This window comes from Sceloporus occidentalis, unplaced genomic scaffold (assembly GCF_023333645.1).
Source record: "Sceloporus occidentalis isolate IW3139 unplaced genomic scaffold, rSceOcc1.0.p SCAF_1, whole genome shotgun sequence".
In the NCBI taxonomy this organism is placed as follows: Eukaryota; Metazoa; Chordata; class Lepidosauria; order Squamata; family Phrynosomatidae; genus Sceloporus; species Sceloporus occidentalis.
The window spans coordinates 177,387,332-177,410,106 of NW_028316981.1; the positions used below are offsets into that span (position 1 = coordinate 177,387,332).

The 22,775-nt window shown below is 43.6% G+C and overlaps 2 protein-coding genes across 4 annotated transcripts in view; one reads left to right on the forward strand and one right to left on the reverse strand.

Annotated features, from left to right (window-relative positions):
* Positions 1-130: 130 nt before the first annotated feature.
* Positions 131-19,431, forward strand: LOC149322819 (ER membrane protein complex subunit 3-like). The gene is made up of 8 exons (XM_089483353.1): positions 131-353; positions 3,229-3,286; positions 4,459-4,552; positions 5,029-5,133; positions 5,859-5,940; positions 6,113-6,192; positions 11,564-11,649; positions 12,409-19,431. The coding sequence occupies exons 1-8, from the start codon at positions 196-198 to the stop codon at positions 12,517-12,519; spliced, it is 774 nt and encodes a 257-aa protein (XP_089339479.1). The 5' UTR covers positions 131-195; the 3' UTR covers positions 12,520-19,431.
* USP11 (ubiquitin specific peptidase 11) overlaps positions 14,759-22,775 on the reverse strand; it is a 31,080-nt gene continuing 23,063 nt past the window's right edge. For all 3 annotated transcript variants that reach the window (XM_089483332.1, XM_089483323.1, XM_089483340.1), the window contains 4 exons: positions 19,893-20,042; positions 18,534-18,649; positions 17,529-17,617; positions 14,759-16,328 (listed from right to left, as the gene is read on the reverse strand). In XM_089483332.1, the coding sequence (XP_089339458.1) occupies positions 16,140-16,328; positions 17,529-17,617; positions 18,534-18,649; positions 19,893-20,042 (544 nt within the window). In that variant the 3' untranslated portion in view covers positions 14,759-16,139. The remainder of the gene's footprint in view (positions 16,329-17,528; positions 17,618-18,533; positions 18,650-19,892; positions 20,043-22,775) is intronic.

A 22,775-nucleotide genomic window follows, 5' to 3' on the forward strand; every position in this document is an offset into this window, starting at 1 on the left:
TGTGTGTTTTGGTGGGGGAGGGCGAAGGTGTCGTTGCCATGGCGACACAGGAAGTGGCCACCGGAAGTGGCCCGACGCCCGTTCCTCCTCCTAAGGTTGGCTGCTGCTGGTCAAGCGTTTTGTTTCTTTTTATAACTCGTCCCCAGCGGGGGTCAGTCCGCAGGCCGCTCCGCCGTTCTGACTACTCGCGCCCCAATGGCGGCTCCGGAGCTGCGCCTGGACGGCTCCATCCGCTTCTGGGTCCTGCTGCCCGTGGCTTGGATCGCTCTGGCCGTGGGGATTCTGCGGCTGCGCGTGGCGGGGCTGCTGCGGGGCGAGCGCGAACTGGGCTGGCGCGAGCAGCGGCGGGACACGTGAGCAGCAGCAGCAGCAGCAGCAGGGCGCGCGCGCGGGGGAGGCCACGCCCACAGTTCAAGGGGGCGCGGCGACCGTTACAAGAATCGTTCGAAAGGGAGGGGAAAGCGCATGCGCATTCAACCCCCCCCTGCGCACTTAGGGAGACCCCGTTGATGATTTCATAAGGGTTTCCTCAGGTGGTCCAAAAGTTAACACACCGCAGGAATAATAATCCAGTGTGAGGCCGCCTTAACTGCCCTGGGAATACCAGGAAGTGTAGTTTTATGAGACATTTAGCTTTCTCTGTCAGAGGAGGTTAATTTTTCTCAAAAACTACACTTCCCAGAATTCCCTCGCATATTGAGCCAAGGCAGTTGAAGCGGTCTCCAACTGGATTATTATTATTATTATTTGAATCTTCGTCAAGGAATCCTTAGAGGCTCGTGTCCCTTCCTTCCTCTGAAATAGAGCCCGCCCACAGCACTCACTGGGACTCGTCGGCGGTCTCCCATCCAAGTCCTAACCAGGGCTGACCTTGCTTAGCAGCCAGAATTATTCTTATTTATCTGTTTATTTTATTTTTAACCTGCCTTTCTCCTCCAAGGCGGCTAGCAACATATATAAAACACAACAATTAAAACTACAATTGAAATCATAAAATATATATTAAATTTACAAATATAAAATGTAAAACATACAAAGTTCAAGCATCAGACAGTGCCTTTTAGGGTATTTAGGTGGATAAGGATTTCTTAGGCAAGGAATAATCCTGTTTTAGAGACAGCTTCGACTGCCTTGGCTAAATGCTAGGGAATTCTGGGAACTGTAGTTTTGTGTTCCTATGATTCCCTAGCACTGAACCAGGGCAGTTAAAGCAGTCCTGGATTATTTCTGCAGTGTGTTTAGGACCTGAATCTACCAAAACTCATGCAACAACTTCTTTCTCACCTTTAGTTTCAAAGGTTCCTACAAGGCCCCTTAGTACACTTATATCCCAAGCTAACAGGGCTGTGGGGATACGGAGGGTGGCTGCAGAACTGTATCTGTTTTAGAACTGGTTGGCTCTAAAATGCCACGTAGGTAGGTAGGGAGTGAAGCGGATGCCTCAACATCCCCCCCATTAGCTGGTGTTTTTGTTGACAGGTTAAGGCACAGTGTCAGCTGCTTATCCGTGGGCATAGCAAACACATTCCGAAAAAAGCAAGCTCACATTTCTTATCTCACAGAGAGAGACAAATCATATACAGTTGGCCTTCCATATCCACAGATTCAAGCATCCATGGCTTGAAAATTTTCCCCAAAAAGTACTGCGGCCCCTCCACGTTCGCTGGGGTGAGGAGGGGCACAGGAGCCCCATGAAAGTGGAAGAAATGCAAATTTTAAAAAACACCTTTTTTAAAAAACCTGAGAAGAGAACACCTGTCTGGGAATCTCTAGGTCTTCCAGGGCAATTCTATGGTCAAGATCTGCCAGACATTTACCATTAAATTGCTCCGGAGGACCTAGCAACACCTAGAGAAGTGTTCACTCTAGGAATCTCTTTTGGCAATAGAGTCACATTGGAAGACCTAGAGATTCCTAGAGAGAACATGTTAATCAAATCCATGGATAATCAAATCTGCAAAAGTGAAAGCCACAAATCTGGAGGGCCAACTGTATAATTAGCAAACCTTGATTTTGCCATTTTATATAAGGGACACCCTTTTACAATGCCATTGTATTTAATGGGGCATGAGTATCCACTTATTTTGGTATCCACAGGGAGTCCTGGAACCAAACCTCAGCAGAAAACAAGGGCCCACTGTAGTATCATTTCATAAAATGATGATGGAAGAGTCACTATCACCTTCATCATCTAAGCCCAAGTTTTCCTGTTTTCAAAGGTTCATGTGGGAGTAGGCAGTCTTTCGGATGCCCTGGGCTAGAGCATTTAAGGGATCTTTGAAGGCCAACAGCAGCTATTTATTTACTTGCCTATTTAGATGCCATACTGTAATGATTCTTGATATGGTTTAAAAAATGAAATTAGGTATGTGAATATAGGATTTTGCCTTCATAATTAAAGGACCCATGAAACATATCCAATTGCAAGCGTGGGAAAATATGCTTTCTGAACGGAGCATAGGATGCATGGATTCCTGTGACATGTTTAAAACTAACACATTTGTGAGTGTTTGTGGGCATGTTTTTTGTGGCGTACAGCCTGCTTCATCCACAGCATGTAGCTTAGCTAGACATCCAAGTTCACACATGCACAGTGTGTGTTCGCACTCAATTTATGCATCTGATTAAATCGGATATGGTCTCTGAAAATCCATGTCATAATAAATTAGTTAATTGTTGAAGTATCACAAGACTCCTAGTTTTTGCTGCAAGCGACTAACATGGCTACATGTGCCTTTGGAAATTTTCTCTTAGGGTATCAGCTAGACAATTTTGAACTTCTTCTGCAAACAGAAGAACTAGAACTACAGATATGTTATCCTAAGTCAGTGCATTCAAAGCTATAGCCACTCATGTTTTATTGTCTGTCTCCAGGACTATCCCAATGTGATTTGAACCCTAGTTGGTTCCATTAAACCAACTGGGATTTGGTCTTAAGGTCCCCTGCAATATTGGGGAAAGCTGGAGTATGGTGCACATTATGAATCATATGGAAATGGAGCCTTATTTTTCTCTCATGGCATTGCAAGGAATTTTAAAGTTGCAATTGGCACCCCTAAAAATATCACCCTAAAAACCTGTTTGGTTATAGCGATTTTGATTGTGGGAGTAACTCTCTGTTTGGTTGTCGGGCTTGGCTTGAGGCTTTGATGCCACAACTTATATTATCACTTAGGGTCACAAATCATGTTGGAACTACAATTGAGATGAGTGCTCTTTGTCTGTCAGGCAGATTTTGGCTCGTAGCCGCCTCCTGAGAGAAAATGGACGATTCCTCACACATCAGGTGAGAGAGAACATGGAAGACAGACACATACATACACTCTTTCCACATACCTTGCCAGACACATGATCTTTGATGAATGGCCCTTCTTAGCACCTATCAGGATATGAACTGAGCAAACTCCAGTGCCTTGACAGGATCCCCTTCAGCTCACATATGATGCAGAACATTGTCTCTGGCTGCACTGCAGAAATAATGCAGTTTGGCCCTGCTTTTACTGCCCTGGCTCAATGCCTTGGAATTCTGAGATTTGCGATTTTGTGAGATATTTAGTCTCTGTGAAAGAGCTCTGGTGCAACAACAAACTACAAATCCCAGAGTTTCATAGAACTGAGCCATGGAAGTTAAATGTCTTGTCAAATTGCATTATTTCTGCAGTGCAGAAGCAGCCCATGACTCTGTTTCTTCCCTGTGTGGGTTCTGCACATGTGCCAAAGATATTGACATCAGTATCCAATATTCTATACAATCCAAGACCAGGTTTTGTTAAATAACTTGTCTTCCTAAACTAGAGCTGGACAACTGGAGCTGCACATAACCCATTTTTCATCTCACCTCAAGGTTTTCTCTAACACTTGCCTTCGCTCTTCTCTCTTCGCTCTCCACTCACCCTACCCAAAATCAGAAGTGGCATCTGTGGTAATATTGTGCCCCTAAGATTAGGCTCATGGGCACACTTACTGAGACAAAATGACCCACAATGAGTACAGTGGGGCTTATGTCTGAATTTTCATGGAGTACCGCCGGCTTTATGAGAGTTGTAAGCGAAAAGTGTCTTGATTCAATTCTTCCCTCTGCATTGAATTTAGTTGATGGTTCAAGACAAGTCTAAGATACTAACATCATACAGTGGAACCTTACCATCTGCAAAAGTTTGATTCCATGCCCCTCTGCAGATGGCAAAAAATGTGGATGGTTATGCCACATATTATTCAGTCACGCCAACATACACATGGGCGCATCAGTGTGGTCATCTGTGGCTAGTCAAATCCATGGATTGCCAGCCTGCCAATATGTACGGTCCAACGTATTAAGACAGTGGAAAGACTTCCGAGGCAACACAAATGAAGCACCTTGAACATTCTTGAAGCCTTATGTCAGAATTAATTCTTTTCCGTCTCCCTTTCCAAATAACTTTAACTTTATCCCATTTTTGATGACATTTTCCCCAATAGGGCTTCCTTATGCGCAAGCACTACTTCAATAACCCCGAAAGTGGCTTCTTCCGCAAAACCAAGCGCAAGATACAGCCCCGGAACCCACTGACAGGTAAATGAAGGTGACCACTGGAGGATATTTATAGAAGCAGACTGTCTTTTCCCCTTCACTTAGCAGCAAAGAGTATCACACTGAAAAAAAGGGTTCCTTTCCAGACTTGAAGTGACCAGCTTATCAAAAGTAGCCAAATGGGCATCAGGGGTGCTGATGTGTCCGATGGTTGCAGTTCAGGCCTGGCCTCAGGTCTTTGAAAGCCAGTTTGGCTAATCATGGGAAGGGAACGAGATCTTTGCTGAGCATGGAAAATTTCATTCCCCTTCCCTCACACTCCAGCCTGGAGAAATCTTAAGTCGGTAAAGTCATCCTTAAGGTTTTTTTAAAAAATCATTTTAAAAATAAAAAATGTCTAGATTTCTCAGCAATCTGGATTCTGTGCCTGAAATGTCATTTCTGTGTCTTTAGTACGCACTTTCTGAATTTTGGCATACACACAGTCCTGTTCTAAGACTTTCACTCTTTCCTCCTAGATCCCACCATGGTCATGGAGATGATGAAGGGCAACATTGTCAATGTGCTGCCCATGATCCTTGTCGGAGGCTGGATCAACTGGGCCTTCTCTGGCTTTGTGGCTAGTGAGTGAGGAGGGGAATCAAGGCAGATGTGTTAAGAATTCCTCTTTTTATTGTATGATTTTAGTATTATGGTTAGCATTCTTTGTTGGGTTGGCTTCATGTTTTACATTTACAAGTAGCTGTAAAAACAATTGAAGAACAGGCAGAACAGAAATATATTAAAATAATTTTTAAAATAGGATAGGAATATTTAAAGACCAATGTTTATGGTAACTCTTGTTCCCACTTCATAGTTCAGACTGACAGTGGAGCAAGTCATTGTATTCTTGTTTCGTAGATGCTGACTGTGGCTTGCTTATAGTGAACAATGAACCTGTGAGACCTCAGTTCAAACATCACCACAGCCATGAAATTTAGGCCAAGTGAAATCCCATTTAGCTTCTCTACTTCTTCCCTAGTAGTTTTCCACAGGAGGCTGGTTGATACAGTATTGCCATAACATAACCACATCAGGTTGCTTTCACTGCCACCACATATCTATCATGCTCTAGACACCTCCAGAAGAGTAGGTATGGTCCTTCATGTTGTTCACAGTGACAGCTTGAAGTTCAAGTATTTTCAGCTGAGTTCGAAGGAGGAAAGGGATAGAAGATAGCAGGAAGCTCTAGTTCAGGAGAGAGGGGCCATGGAGAGATGGGGACGGGAGATAAGGATTAACAGGGCAGTGGCTGGGTTTGCTGGTGGGGTGGGCCCACCTCTAACCTCTATCCCTCACAATCTCCCAGCCAAGGTTCCTTTCCCCCTGACCCTCCGGTTCAAGCCCATGCTGCAACGTGGAATTAACCTGCCTTCACTGGATGCCTCTTGGTAAGCACCTGTCACTGGCCTCCCCCACCATTCACCCCAAGTGTAGCCAGTCCCTTCAGAAGGGGTTGGTGGTGAGGGGATGATGGGAGCTTCAGCTCTTAAGACCTGTGGCATGGGACTGGGGTGTGGGTAGGGTCCCTAAAATATTTGCTGATTTTTCCCCTCTTCCCAGGGTGAGTTCAGCCTCCTGGTATTTCCTCAACGTTTTTGGTTTGCGTCGAGTGTACAGTATTGTCTTGGGGGAAGAGACAGGTAAGAGATATCTTGGAAACAGGAGGGAGGGTAAGGGGTGGACTGCAGAGGATCAGGTGGGGGTGCCTTTAGAGACTGCCCCATGGCAAGAAGAGCAAGATTATTATAGAAGCAAGGCAGGACCACACAATATCTGAATTCTTTGCATCATTCACAGTGCTACTGATCTGAAGAAAATAGGATTAGTTCTAAGAACAAGGGCAGACCACTGGTTTAGTGGCCATGTGGAGTTGGAATGCATCTCATGCTATTTCCCATCAGCATAGCCAATGGTGAAGAATTATGGGAATTGCAATCTAGAACACCTAGAGGGCCGCACATTCCAAATCCACGGATTGAAGCAATCGGTACCCATTCAGGTATGAAAGCTCATTAGGAAACTGCAGGCCAGTTCCTGAGTTTCATTCTAACCTACCTCATAGGGCTGTCATGAAAAGGAAAGGAGACAGGGAGAATCAGGTATATTGTCCAGAGCTCCTTGGAGGAAAAGGTGAGATGTAAATGAAATAAATAAAATGTGTTAAAACTGTTTATCAACTTTACAACATGTGAATAATGACTGTGTATCAGTTCGTATCCCATGTACAGTAAACAACCATATAATAAATCTCCTCCCAGACAAGCGTAGGGAAATTTGAATAGAAACAGACGCACAATACTTTTTGCTGGGAACAAGTGAAATCACAAAGCATTAACTAGTGTTATGTTTTTCACAGAGATTTTGCTATTGGTTCACTGTAAAAAAAAAAGCATAGATAATATGTGATTGATGGGGAGACTTTGTTGGTGGAGGTTCTCTGGGACAACCAGATGCAATACTTTAAGACATACAACATACTAGTCTTTAAGGCAGCAATTCAGGAAGCTCTTTGCAGGGTAGGTGGATTAAATTCTTCCCAAGGGTTGTAAAGGCATGCTGGGACAACAAAACAACTAGTCAGCAGCTATTCAAATTTGCTTTTATGAATCAGAATTCATGGGTTCCTTGTAAGGCAGAAGTCTGAAATAAAGAAACACATAGAATGATAGAGTTTGGAAGAGACTACAAGGGCCATCCAGTCCAACTCCTGGCCATGCAGGAAATCACAATGCTGCGCTTCTTTATCTTACATGCCTTAAGATACATTTTTCTTTCTATTTATTTCTGCCCCTAGCCCTATTTGTTATCTTTGTACTTGAGAACTGGAGAAGACACAATAATCTATAGTTGTTGATTGGTTGATTGGCTCTCTCCTTTAAAATTCTCTTGTCCTTGAGCATTAAACAGCATTAAATGTTCAGACAGTGCTGGGTTCTGGTCATCTGAGCTGGTGCCAAACTGCAGAATTAATTCAATTTGACACTGTTTTGATTGCCATTGCTCCATCCTATGGAATTCTGGCATTTGTAGTTTGTTGTGACACCACAGTTCTCTGACAGAGAAGGCTAAATACATCACAAAACTACAAATCACAGAATTCCATAGCACTGAGCCTTGGTAGTTAAAGTGGGGTCAAACTACATTATTTCTGCAGTGTGACAGAAGCCCAGGTGACCAGAACTCAAAACTATCTGAACACGTTAGTGATTTTTTTAAAAAAAACTTAGTTTTAAGTAGCATTAATTCTGTAGTGTAGATGCATCCCTAGACGTAGTGAGACCAGAACACAGAATTGAAAACAAAATCCTCTCTGCTCACTGACGCACAGAGATAGATCTCTCACTCTCCTAGCCAGTGCCTAGAAAGTCTCACAGGTACTTCAACTTTCAAACATTTTCTACACAATCTGTAAACACATTGGCTGGAATTCACATGAATAGTTACAAGCATGTAACCACCATAGTTACGTAGTTTTGCAGTGACTCCCCATTCCCACTTAGCAGGCAGCAGCTGCTGTGATCAGTGGAGCTCTGTTCCCCTAGCAATTGGAAAGCAGATGACTGATGTTTCCACTGTGTTCCATAAGCATTCTCCAATGTGGCAGGTAGAAGCAGAGTCCCTGTTGCAATCTCCATTGTACCCAAGATTGCTCATGCAAGGGGGGATGTGTCTGTCAGTCAGCTGCTTCCCAATTGACAGGGGAACAGAGCCCCATTGATTGTAGTGGCTGTTGCCTGGTAAGTAGAGACTGGAGGATTTCCACAGTTCCCTAAACTAGGGAATACATAGGGATTATTAATATGAAATAGTCATAGATGCACAACTCTAAATTGTGCATTTGTAATTGACTTAGTTAATTCTGGCTATTTGTTGTTGTTGTTGTTGTTGTTGTTGTTGTTGTTAAGGATTCTATTCCTTCCAGGCAGCTGTGTTGCTGTACTGAACTTGTGGTTCAGAACAGGTTATCTCAAGAAATATACACTTGTCCTTCCACATTTGTGGTTTTGACTTTTGCAGATTTGATTATTGACAGATTTTATTAATATGTTCTTTCTAGGGATATCTAGATCCCCCAGTGCAACTCTATTGTCAGCTTTAACCAAAAGTCACACTGAAGGACCTAGACCAGGGGTAGGCAACCTGCGGCCCGTGGGCCGGATGCGGCCCGGCAAGGCCTTGGGACCGGCCCCAGCCCGGTCCTGCCGCCGATTGCCGCCGGAGCCTTTGGCCTCTCGCGTGAGGGCATGGGGCCTTTGGCCTATCAGGAGGAGGTGGGCAAGGGGAGGCAAGCAGCAGACAAGGGGTGCAAGTGGCGGGCAAGGGGGGCAATTGTCTATAGAAGCCTCCGAAACATGCATTTATATGAACATTTTTTTTAAAATCAGCAATTTTTTTTGCGTGTCCTCCATTTTTTTAAAAAAAGTGTCCTCCATTTGAAAATTTTGTCCCACATTTGTCCCGGTTTATTTATTTATTTAATTCTTTTTTAAATTATTTAATTGTTTATTTTTTGGCTTCGGCCCTCCAGTTGTCTGAGGGACAGCAACCCGGCCCCCGGCTCAAAAAGGTTGCCTACCCCTGACCTAGACATTCCTAAACAGAACACTCTACTAAGCATTTATAGTTTCTCCAGTGCAATTCTATGGTCAATGTCTGGCAGATGTTAACCACAGAGTTGCACTGGAAGACCTAGAGATTCCTAGAGAGGTATTCTCTCAAGTAAAACTGCCTGCCTGAAGAAGAAAAGCCCTCCCTTCAGCCACCATCTTGAGGGGAGAGAGGCAGGCGAGCTCCAACTGCCTGCCTGAAGAAGAAAAGCCCTCCCTTCAGCCACCATCTTGAGGGGAGAGAGGCAGGCGAGCTCCAACTGCCTGCCTGAAGAAGAAAAGCCCTCCCTTCAGCCACCATCTTGAGGGGAGAGAGGCAGGCGAGCTCCAACTGCCTGCCTGAAGAAGAAAAGCCCTCCCTTCAGCCACCATCTTGAGGGGAGAGAGGCAGGCGAGCTCCAACTGCCTGCCTGAAGAAGAAAAGCCCTCCCTTCAGCCACCATCTTGAGGGGAGAGAGGCAGGCGAGCTCCAACTGCCTGCCTGTAAGAAGAAAAGCCCTCCCTTCAGCCACCATCTTGAGGGGAGAGAAGCAGGCGAGCTCCAACTGCCTGCCTGAAGAAGAAAAGCCCTCCCTTCAGCCACCATCTTGAGGGGAGAGAAGCAGGCGAGCTCCAACTGCCTGCCTGAAGAAGAAAAGCCCTCCCTTCAGCCACCATCTTGAGGGGAGAGAAGCAGGCGAGCTCCAGCTGCCTGCCTGAAGGAGAAAAGCCCTCCCTTCAGCCACCATCTTGAGGGGAGAGAAGCAGGCGAGCTCCAGCTGCCTGCCTGAAGAAGAAAAGCCCTCCCTTCAGCCACCATCTTGAGGGGAGAGAGGCAGGCGAGCTCCAACTGCCTGCCTGAAGAAGAAAAGCCCTCCCTTCAGCCACCATCTTGAGGGGAGAGAGGCAGGCGAGCTCCAACTGCCTGCCTGAAGAAGAAAAGCCCTCCCTTCAGCCACCATCTTGAGGGGAGAGAGGCAGGCGAGCTCCAACTGCCTGCCTGAAGAAGAAAAGCCCTCCCTTCAGCCACCATCTTGAGGGGAGAGAGGCAGGCGAGCTCCAACTGCCTGCCTGAAGAAGAAAAGCCCTCCCTTCAGCCACCATCTTGAGGGGAGAGAGGCAGGCGAGCTCCAACTGCCTGCCTGTAAGAAGAAAAGCCCTCCCTTCAGCCACCATCTTGAGGGGAGAGAAGCAGGCGAGCTCCAACTGCCTGCCTGAAGAAGAAAAGCCCTCCCTTCAGCCACCATCTTGAGGGGAGAGAAGCAGGCGAGCTCCAACTGCCTGCCTGAAGAAGAAAAGCCCTCCCTTCAGCCACCATCTTGAGGGGAGAGAAGCAGGCGAGCTCCAACTGCCTGCCTGAAGAAGAAAAGCCCTCCCTTCAGCCACCATCTTGAGGGGAGAGAAGCAGGCGAGCTCCAGCTGCCTGCCTGAAGGAGAAAAGCCCTCCCTTCAGCCACCATCTTGAGGGGAGAGAGGCAGGCGAGCTCCAACTGCCTGCCTGTAAGAAGAAAAGCCCTCCCTTCAGCCACCATCTTGAGGGGAGAGAGGCAGGCGAGCTCCAACTGCCTGCCTGAAGAAGAAAAGCCCTCCCTTCAGCCACCATCTTGAGGGGAGAGAAGCAGGCGAGCTCCAGCTGCCTGCCTGAAGGAGAAAAGCCCTCCCTTCAGCCACCATCTTGAGGGGAGAGAGGCAGGCGAGCTCCAACTGCCTGCCTGTAAGAAGAAAAGCCCTCCCTTCAGCCACCATCTTGAGGGGAGAGAGGCAGGCGAGCTCCAACTGCCTGCCTGAAGAAGAAAAGCCCTCCCTTCAGCCACCATCTTGAGGGGGAGAGAGGCCTGTTATGTTTGTTTGTTTGTTTTTTTACTTTGTATTGTACTTCCTGTTGTACACCGCTTTGATCTACTTTGGAAAAGCGGTATATAAATAAACATTATTATTATTATTATTATTAAAAACATAATGTTTTTGTTATTTGCAGTTTTTCCACATTCACTGGGGTCCTATGCACCTAACCCCAGCGAACGTGGAGGGACAATTGTAATTTTTTAAAAAATTATCTAGCCTTTACGATTAGGAGAAAAAAATATTTCAGAAGGATGGTCCTGTTATAGAAAAAGAAAAGCCTATAACAGGACCTTTAAAATAACTATATTAGAGCTTATTCAAGTACACAAAGTGTATTCCTAAACTGGCAAATCTGCTCTGAAAAATGTTATCTTGATAGCTCAGAATTTTCAAGTCATTACGAGGCTAGGACTGGAGAAACTCTATCACAGCAGGCTGTTAGTTTCTGAAATACAAGGGGCTCACTCTTAATCAAATGTTATCTCAAAGTGACTGTAGTTTCTTTGCCTCTAGTCAACTTGCAGAACTTTAGTGCAACCATGTTCTTTCTCACTGTTTCCACTTCCCACTTTCTTCTCAGCTGCAGATCAGAATCAGCTCCTATTGCAAGATCAGTTTATGGGACCAGCCATGCCTACACCACCAGATCCCAACAAAGCCTTCAAGGTAAACCTTTCTGAGTCATGGAAGATTCAGATTTTCATTAGCAAGTTCCAAGAATTCCCTCAGTTGGCCTGAGAATTCTGTGAGCTGCAATCCAAAAAAGTAACTTTGCTAGGCTTAGATAGAAATACGTTTAGATGGAAATTGTTTGGGATTAATACCTAGAAACTGGTTAGTTCAACTGCATCTTATCTTGAGAACTACATGGGAACCTCCACTTTAGCTGCTATGTATACATAGGCCCTGATGTTACATCAGTCAGTCTTTTGTGAGAGGCTTCTACAGCTAAGCTAGGGGTGGGAAATTATTTGGCCCTCCAGCTCTGGTTAGTACCTGGATGGGAGACCACCATGCCAGGCAGGCTATATTTCAGAGGAAGGAACTGGCAAAGCCATCTCTGAGTATTCCTTGCCTAAGAAAACCCTATGAAATTCAAGGGCCCGCCATATGTCAACAGGTAACTTTAAAGTGCACGCATGGCTAGCCTCTTTCTCCCTGAAAAAAGAGAGATAACATTAACCCATCTCACTGGGTTATTTAAAAAATATATTAAGAGAATGGATGCAAAGCACTTTGAATTGCTTCAGATGTTATTGATGTTGCTTAACTGGAAAGTCTAGGTTTTGACCCTGCCAGGTTCTACCTTAGCATAAAGGTTATTGTTGTCAGCATTTGCGGCTTGGTCTGCAAGTTGTATGCCACTCATTCCTGCAGTGGTAACATAAGAGTCAGACCTTGATTGGCTCTTTTCTCCTCCTTTAGGCTGAATGGGAAGCATTAGAGCTGGTTTCTCATCACTGGGCTTTGAAGGATGTGGAAGAACAGCTGATGTCGCAGGACCTTGAGCTGGCAGGGATGTTTGGGCCTGACTGATCCCACCTGTGATAGTTATGGGCTATCCCCAAGCTGGCAGGGCGACAGTGTAGTGCACAGAGATGCACACATACCCCTCGGGGTGGCAGAAGGCCATCTCATTATGCATGGTGTGTGGAAAAGTGTGGAGTGGCTTTGTCTTTTTCAAGACGTTACAGTAGACAGCTGAAGATTATAGACTGATAAATCTTAACCAGAGTGGCAGGTAATAGCACCATTTGAACTGTGGTTGCATCTACACTGCAGAATTAATGCAGTTTGATACTGTTTTAACAGCCATGGTTCAATGCTATGGAATTCTGGGATTTGTAGTTTTGCATGGCATTTAGCCTTTTCTGCCAGAGAGCTCTGGTGCCACAACAAACTACAAATCTCAGGATTCAGTAGAATAGAGGCATGACAGTTAAAGTAGTGTCAATGTGCATTAATTCTACAGTCTGGTAGTAGCCTGTTTCTCAGTGGCTGAAGTGCTGAAGGTAGTTGGAGCTAGCACATTAATGACGAAAGGTTGCATTTTATGTTCTACTTGGAGTGGAAAGTCAATATAAGAGGCCTCAGACTCTTGCACCATGTAGCTTGCAGAGCAGTTTTATCTATTAAACTGAGGCAGCTGCAACTGTGCATAGTTTTCTCTTGTTTGTGTTCTTCATTCTATAGACAGTGGCAAACTTGGTTGCTGGGTGCAGATATTGCTACTGTTTTCCAAACAACATCCTGGCCTAAAGGACCTTAGACTTGGAAAAAATAGGAAAGTTTCGGCAGAACATAGGATGGCCTATATACTAAAAACAGGGACTAGGCAACTTGACACATAGATGTCAGTTTTTAATTCCATGAGGAATTCACTGTCCAGTGATAAGAACTCCATATACATGCTTAAAATAAAGCTGTCATCTGGTCTGCAGTCCAGAAATTGTTAAAGCCATGTTGTATACAGGGGTACACAAAGTAGTGGTCCAGTGCCCATCCACAAGCTGCTGCTCCCTGGAGTTTCCAGGAAAAAATGAAACCACCACAGCCCATGGGCACAAATATGGTACCAGTCTCCCACATACGACAACTTGGGAAGTGCTGTTGTAGTGAATTCTGTCTGTATTGGATTCAAACTGCTGATATGGGATAATGCCTCTGCCCTACTGTGAAACCTTAGTCTCTATCAAAGTTTTTTTAAGGCACCAACTCTCCCAGAAGCAAGAAACCATCCCCTTCTGGCCTAGTCAGTATGGAAAAATATTACATTGTTTAAAAGCTGTCAAGGAGAGCCTTCAACAGGAAGTCAGCAGGTCTACTATCTATCTCATCCAAATGGGGTGTTACATTGGCATATGACTGCCTAGGCTATCATGAACAATTGTACCTTTCAAAGTCCCAGTACTCCTGGCCTACATAGCACACAGTGATGGCTCCTTGAATCATACTGTTGGAAGAGACCACAAGGGCCATCCAGTTCACACCCGTGCGATGCAGGAAGACACAAACGAAGCACTCTTGATAGATGGCCATCCAGTCTGTTTAAAAACCTCGAGAGGAGGCGGCTCCATCACATTCCACTGTTGAACAGCTCTTACCTTCAGGAAGTTCTTCCAAATGTTGAGGTGGAATCTCTTTTCCTGTAGTCTTGAGAAATGCAGTCCACCAACATCTCGAGAGTCAGATGCTTCCCACCCTTGCTCTGAAGCACATTGAGGACTGCAGAAGTCCACTTACACATGGCCAGAAGCAAGTGGGCACTGACTTCTTGCCATCCACCCCAGCAACTTGAGGAAGAACAAAAGCCTACAGCACTGTCTTGCTCCAACTGTCAGGAACCCTACTTGTGCTGAAGCCTTGAGGAGAAAATTCCCAACAGTGGCTACATCTTCTGCCAACCTGGTCCAGTTCCCTCCCACCAGTGGTTGTTGCTCTACTGCAGTACAAGATGATCCTACACATTCCAAGGGCTGTGGAACATTTGGTCTTCTAGATGTTTTAAACTTCAGATCTCAAAAGCCCTAGCCAGGATCTTCTACAGGAAAGAGTTAGAGGTTCCAGTTTGAAACATCTGGAAGGCCAAGAGTTTACCACACCTGTTATTGGTAACTGAAGCAAGGAAGGATCTAAGTGGATAATCTTTGTCTTACAAGCTGATGCAAGGCAGGGAGATGAAGCATATAAAGATTCCCAGTTTCAAAGGGAAGAAAGACGAGTTGATGGCATTCAGGGTCATTTGCTGCAAGGGGAAAAGAGAGTCCACATACCATTTTAAAAGAAGTTACTTTTATGTACACGTTTTGCCACATGCCAAAAATATTTTCTTCTGCAAAAAAAAGAAGAAAAAAGAAGAAAAAAAAGAATTGAAAGAAAAAACCCATAAGTCAAGTGAAGGAATCTTCTTCCAAAACTCTTTAAGAAAATACATTATGTGCTTCTGCAGGCAGTAGAGTGTCCTCTGCCTGGCCAACACTGCCTCAGTTGATGTCTCACCCTGCCCCGCATTGCACGCAGACACCTATTTACAAACTAGCGCAATCCCTGAGCCTGGAAGCAGCAGCAACACTCGGCACGGAAGGGTGAAATTCTAATACTTCCCTGCAGCAACTGCAGGCCTGCAATATCCCAGGCCTGGTTACTGGGGCAATTACTGAAAAGGAAGAATCTCAAGAGTCAGTAGTGACAATGGCAGTCAAATTCCTTTTCCATGCTCTTCAACGGAATAGTTCCAAGTAGACAGCACAGGCTGACCGCAGCTCTGTTCTCCCAGAAAGATTCAGGAGTGAAACCTGGAAGGAGCATGTGGCAGCCCAGTAGGTCAGAAACTTTGGGACTGAAGGAGGAGGAAGCCCAGGGGCTGCTGGCAGTAAGAGAGAAGGGGGGTTGCAAAGGGGCTTGGGATTGGATTTATTGCTTTAGTTGACAGATGGAGGAATAAAAGGAGGCACTTGGGAGGTTAAGTGAAGGTGAGTAAGAACGCTAGGAGCTACTTATCCTGCTCCACAGAGTGACTCATGGTAGGATGAAAAGTGATGTGTCCCAATGAATTGCAGACAACAGAGGAGTTGGGAATACCTTTGCAAAAATCCTCCCAAGGCCAGGAGCCAGCCATGGCTAACTGCAGGCAAGGACACTCAGTCACAGGCAGTTCCGCTGATGCCAGAGTGTAAAGTGAGGAGGACCTAATGCTGCAGGGGAGATGGGCAGCACAGTGCAGAGGTCATGGGAATGCTGTGGGAGAGGCAGTCAGGCCCTGAGAAAAGCTCCCCACTTTTAAAATGGAAAAGGTGAGGTTGGAGAGGAAGGAGATCCTCCTCTTGCATCATATAAAACGCTGGTGCAAGACACTGGCCCTGTAAAGTGTGGGGCAGGGAGGTGGGGGAAGATGAGCCTTCCCCTTCAAGGTGGGGAAGCTGTGTACAAAGCAGAGTCCTGCACTTTGGGGCAGAGGAAGGCAGTCGGGGCAGTCAAGCCTCTCCAGTCCCATGTCCCTGCTCTAACCCTATTCGAAGGCCTGAGAAAACAGCCACTGCTGTTGGATAGACTCCAACTGCCACAGCTTTAGTCTGAGAAAAGAAAGGCGCATGGCTCTCTTCTCCTCCCGCCACCCTTCTCCAGATCCAAATGGAGGAGGGCAGGCAAGGTGAAGGTCAGTCCACATCCATGAAGTCCCGGCTGGCTTGCTCACTGAGATGGGAACCACAGCAGGCCCCATAATCCTCCTGGCTATCTTGGCCAATAGAAGTGCTTGTGGGTGCAGCAGCGGTGGCAGCAGCAGGGGAAACTGGGTGGTGGATTTTATCCTGGCGCTGATAGAACAGGACGTAGGCAGCTTTGGACTGTGGTGGGGGAAAAAGAAAAGAGAAGGGTGAGAAATGGTAGGCAAAAGCTTATGAGTCCCAGTCCTGGGAAAAGAATGGGATACAAATAAATATAATCATCATCAGTCCCTCAGCAAGGGAAAGGAGCTTAAGGAGGACAGCGGATTCCTGATTTCCTAGATCTCCAAGAATTTACTGGCAAAAAGATAATTTAGAACAATAAGGCCTAAAACCCTGAACTGAATTAACAAAATTTTGTTTCACTTTACACAAGAAAGCTCAAAGGACCTCTTCTTAGAGAAAATGAAAAATGGCAAGGGAAAACTCCATCTGAATAAACCTGCCAAGAAAACCCTGTGACAGGGCCACCCTTGCGTCGTCTTAAGTTGGAAACGACTTTAAGACAAACTTCACTTTTCTAGCCTCTTTGCTCCCAGAGGGAGCAACCACGAAGCACAGGAGAGAAAATTGCAGCCAGCAAAGGAGCTTGGAAATTGTAGTCTGATTTGAAGGCAATCCAAGGGCGACCAAGACATGCATTCCTATACCTGGCAAATTCGAATTGAATGCAACTTTGGAATGGAACAGGATTTGTAAAATCTGTTTCCCTGAATTTACCCATCTCTCAGTTGACCCTGGATTGGGTTTAAATTGACTTAGCATTGCCTTCGATTACATGTGACACACACACACACACACACACGTATATATATAGCAGGAAGATTGAAATACACACACACATACACACATATATATGAGACTAGCAGGCAGGCTAGAGACACGTATCAATTGTAAGATTAACAGTTTAGAATCTTAAAGCAAGAGGAAGGAGGGAGGGAGGCCTTATCTATATAACAAGGGGAAAGAGAATGCATAGGTTTCTTCCAGCAGTTACACTCTTGCCTTTCACCAGAGGATGGTTCCCTTTTTAAATAAGAGTTAAATTACATTACTTACATTAGCCTGTGGATAAGTCAACCCAGGTTTTTGGGGTCAATTTTTTGACTAAAACTTTTAGACTTATAGATGAGTATATACAGTATCTCCCTGTGAAGTTTGACTCAGGATTTTTTGTAACTACACAAAATATAAAAGGGTCTAACGATCCAAAATTTTACAGTCCCACTAGCAAAGAAAGCATGGAATATTTCCATCCAAAATAACCAGCCAGTAAGTATCAAGAGTGTGAGGCCCGTTCAGTGTGAAACCCGCCCTTACCTCAATCTGGCTCTTCGAAACTGCAGAGACACTGCTGTCATCAAAGTAAAACCATGTTGCGCTGTCCTTGTTCCGGGCAAACGTTGTGTCTGGAGGGCACCACAGAAAAATTATTTCATATTCTTCTGACACCCACCAAAAGGATGTTCAGCTACACGGCCACAACTCTGTGTACCAATGTGCTGATTTTACCCAATTCTTTAAAATGCCAGATGCAGTTCATACATGCCCTGGGGCCAGAAACTGGCCAAAAGTAGAAACTGCAGTGAGTTATCAATCCTACAGGTAGCTTGGATTCAGCAGTATACAGTGGTAACCTGCCTTTATGGACTCACATTTTCCAGGTGTCTGTTTTATTTCCTTCTTCTATATTAAAAGAGACTGATTGGTAAGCACTATCTCTCATTTATTGCCTTTAAAATCCTAAATGGCTTAAAACCTGGGCACCAAGAAGACTCCTGCAGTAACTTGCCCTAACTCTGTGATTTTCCCTTCAATCCATCCTCAGAGTCCTTACTTCCTCTCATAAATCAGATTGCTAGTGACTGGAGAGAAGACACTTGCTTTAAGAAGAGAGCTGGAACAAAATCAAATGTTTTTCCAGAAACATTTTTTTAAAATGTTCATGGTCTACAAGCATGTCTCCTTAGCTGGCTTTCAGTAGCAGACTAGGTCTTTGTTGTTTTACTAGTTTCTATGGTTTTAATACTGAGTTTTACAATGTCAGAGTTTGATATGAACCAACCTTGGAGGTTGAACTTTTGAATGAAAGGAATCATTAACATTATAAGGGAATAACAACACTGAATTGATTCAAATATTTGCACAGCAAGCACTTGTTCCTAAAAGTTTGGCTATGCAGCAAAGACCAACAAACCAGAATGACACGTTCTCCTGGTAGACCCTTCAGGATTCAGAGCTGCTCTGGCTTAGCTTTCGAGTGATCTTCCCCAATTTTCCTACCCACTAATGATTTGTTCCTATCAGTCTCAAAAGAATACGTACAGTGCCCATCTCTGAGGCCGCCATAGTGGTTGGATACAGCAATGAGGTCATATTTGTATAGCGAGGGGTCATCATCTTTCCTCGGCTTGATGATGAAGTCAGAAAAATCAAGACTCCTACAGGATAAATATGCAACAGCTACACGTTACAATGCAACAGCTTCTACAGACACTTTAATATTAGCAACAGTAAAGAAGGGTCAGAAAGCCAGTATGATGTAATGGTTTGAGTGCTGAACTCTGGGGGATGAGGGCTGGAATCCCTGCTCAGCCATGGGAACCCCTCAGGGTGACTGGCAAATCACTCAGCCTCAAAGGAAAGCAATGGCAAACCCCCTCGGAATAAATCTTGCCAAGAAAACCTCATGTTAAGTTCACTTTAACGTCTTCGGGTTTCTGATTTATGCTCAGAAATAACTTGAAAGCACACAACAACAAGGTCCCCAAGCAATGTTCTCCATGCCTCTGTAGATGGGAGGAAACCAATCTGTTAGCAACAGAGACTGCCACCTCCACAAATCAGTACTTATATCTATACCACTAACATTTGGGCATTACCGAAAGAGATAGCCGTATTACTCTGTTTCAGCATAAAAAGTCACAAAGGTATCAACTAGTACCTTTACAACTAATTGGAGACGGGTGTCATGAGGGGCTGTGGGATTTTCCTCCTATCCTCATTCTTAACTGTCCAGCTCCCAGATACATGGCAATAGGGAAAACAATGGCTTGTACGACTCTACTTTTGTGTTTAATTGTATATCCTTGCATTTTAGGATATTCTCTAGTTCTTTCTCTAGTTCTTGTCTACATTCCTTTAAAATGCTGAAGAGATGGGGTGAGACTCAGTGGGAGGAGAAAGGACAGGCCCCAGGTTTTTAAAAAAATAATTTTAATTTTTTTTAAAAAAAATTAAATCTTTCAAATATTTTTAAATTTTCTTAATAAACATCACATCTTACCAAATTTTCACTTTAACCACATGTGTATATATATATATATATATATATATATATATATATATACATATATATATACACACACACACACACATACATTTAAGCTCTGTGTATGATATTGTAATTTAAAAGTATAATTTTAATTTTGCTAGTTGTTTATATTACAACATTCCCAAATTTGGATATGCACCTGAGTGAAGCATCAAGTCCTTGGATACCTTTTTGCCCTCTCATATTCTGACCCCGCAACAAGTACACTCTCCCCCTGCCTTGTGGCTGAATATTCTGCAGTAGCACTTCAGTGGCACAAGCCATCCCCTGCCAAGTGGCCACAGGTCAAACCACCCCCTCTTGCTCCATCCTGAGTCCCAAAGTCTACCCCATCTGATCACTTGACTTACTGGATGGGGAACTCCACAAGGGTGTCGAGCTTTTCCCTGGAGAACTTGGTATAGGAGAAGCGCTTGAGGTGAATAATCAGGATCTCTGGCAGCGACCATAAGTCCAGCTTCTTGGTGGCCAGTTGGTGCTTCTTGCAGGTGGGACAATACCTAGTTGAAAGGAACTGGGTGTAAACACTGCATTAACCATCCTCCACAAAGACTAGCATTCAAGCAACTTTAGACTCTAAGGAGGAATTCAGTGCCAGATATATGGAGGCAAGAGAGTGTTGCAGAGAAGAAGAAAGGAGATGAAAATAATCTGGATGGGTGAAGCAGAATACAGAGGTTAAGTCCACCTGGCACGATTATCATCCTTTGTGTGCCAGGTCATGATGTTTGCCTTATAGACTTACAGGCATTTAATGAGTTCTAATTGGCTGGCCTTTCATTATAAGCATGACTTCCATGGATTACCATAATGATTTGTTAGCCTTGGCGGAGAGAGAGATAGTGTTCTGTTGTAGAGATTGATTCATACATTGCTTTATTGTTCTTTTTAAAGCTTTTCTATATTTTAGTTCTTATAAGGCACCTTAAGGGGTTTTGTTTAAAAGAAGAAGTACCTATTTCAAACAATTCCAATGATCACCTTGAATGTGCCTTTTATAAACTGGAAAAATATTTGATAAAATTTATTTGGTCAGGTAAAGATTAGAAGATTAATAGATGGGGGATATTAATAGATTCAAAAGACATAAAATATACTTTGAAGTAGCTTGTGTATCATGGTTAAATGAATGGATTAGGTTAGAAGATACAAAGTTACTGGAATCAGAAGGCCATGAATTGAAATTTGGATGGCATTCATCTCTCTGGTATGGGAAAATTAAGGCAAATTCAGGGTTTAAAAATAATATAAGAAAATGCCTAATGAGAGTTTGGAATAAATATAAGAAAAGACTGAATCCTAAAATTCCAAAATAGTTGTCTCCTCAAGAAGCTTTCTAAAGGAGAGACCTAGGTAATGTGACACACTGGATAACATACAGAGATTTATTAGAGGAAGACCAGAATGAATGGAAAAAAACAGTTTAGTAAATTAGAGGGAGAGGGATTTAAAATGCAATGGTCGATGTAGTATCAACTGAGATAAAGATTTAAGAATGATAAAAATTATGGCTTTGAGCAATAACAACAAAAAAAACCCAGAATTTGAAACTATAATTAATTTGGAAGTCAATCATATTATAGTGCGCCCACATCATACGCGTATATGCTGAAAGTCGTGTCAGAAAAAGCCATGGCGCGCCCCAGAAGAAGTAATGGGGTCGTGCCCCATGGGCACAAGCCCCATTATCTTTAATGGGGCTCCAGCATATGCAGGATTTCCCTTTGGTGGGGGGGGTCCGGAACAGATCCCCTGCATAAGGGAAGAGCCCATCGTATAACTAAATTATATAAAGTATTAGTAAAGTACAATACAGAGAATTAACAGGTTAAGGAATGTATGGTATAATGGACAAAAAATTTAAGATGCAACATTCAGATGACTTGGTGGGAAAAGATATGGGTAAGAGAACTTAAATTTACTGGTAGTCATGATCTTAAAGAAAATTATTATAAAATGTTCTTTAGGTGGTATCTGACCCTAGATAGGTTAGCAGAAATGTATAAAAGGACTAATAGTAGGTGTTGGGTCAACAGAAGATAGGACCTTTTTCCACCTTTGGTAAATGTGTAAAAAGGCTAAGAATTATTGAATGAAAAGTACTTCTGTTATACAAAAGATCTTGAATAAAGATGTCGCGCTTAGACCCAAAGTGTTTTTTATTAAATATGACTGATTTTGAAAATAAGGATGAGAAAGAGCATAAACCTTTATTATATTATATGGTTACAGCTGCAAGATTAGTCTATGCCAAAAATTGGGGAGGGGGGGGGAGAAGACTTTGAATATCTCAGAATGACTGGAAAAGATGATGGACTTTGCTGAACTGGAAAAATGGGCTAACTTTGTTAATGGCAATGGTATAAATGACTTTTTAAGAGCTTGGAAACCCTTTATCGAGTATGTTAAAGACTTAAGATGAGGCATAGGCCTGTTACAGACTGCCAAAATAAAGCTGCTTCGGGTCTCTTTGGAGGTATGCTGTTTAAATGATGCATGCATCCTAAGAGTCCGGAAGCTGCACCAAAGCTGCCCTCCAGTGCTTAGGAATGGAGTGTGGCTTTGGCGCGACCTCCGGACTCTTAGGACCCATGCATCATTTAAATAGCATACCTCCAAAGAGACCCGAAGCAGCTTTATTTGGGCAGTCTGTAACAGGCCTTAGCAACATTAGGATTAAGTTTATAAGCATTATTTGAATATTTGGGTTATTTAGAAGAAAATAAAAGAACTAGTATAGATAAGATAATATATTCACCTGGGTGGTAGGATCTCGACTGGATTTTTTCAATTCACCTTATTCTTTCTATTATTATCCTTTTGCATTTCTTATCTTTTTATTTATTATATATATACATACATACATACATACATACATATATATATATATATAATGTATAACACTCATTCACTTTTTCTTTATGTAATCGTTTATATTCCACCAAATATATATATATTTGGTGGAGAATATATATATATATATATATATATATATATATATATGCGCAATACTGCTACTACCACTGATTCGAGGATGGGGGCTAAATAATTCCATTATAAACTTCAAAATAAGTTACACGCTATTTGTTTGTTTGTTTTTAAATATCAGAAGGCTTCTAGAATCACAGAAAGGTCTACTCCCAAGGGTTGGCATCTGAACTAATAGTCCTTGAGTCTGTGTACAGCTCCTATGGTTTGCTTCCAACTTCAGTACTTTAGAATTAAAAGCTAGC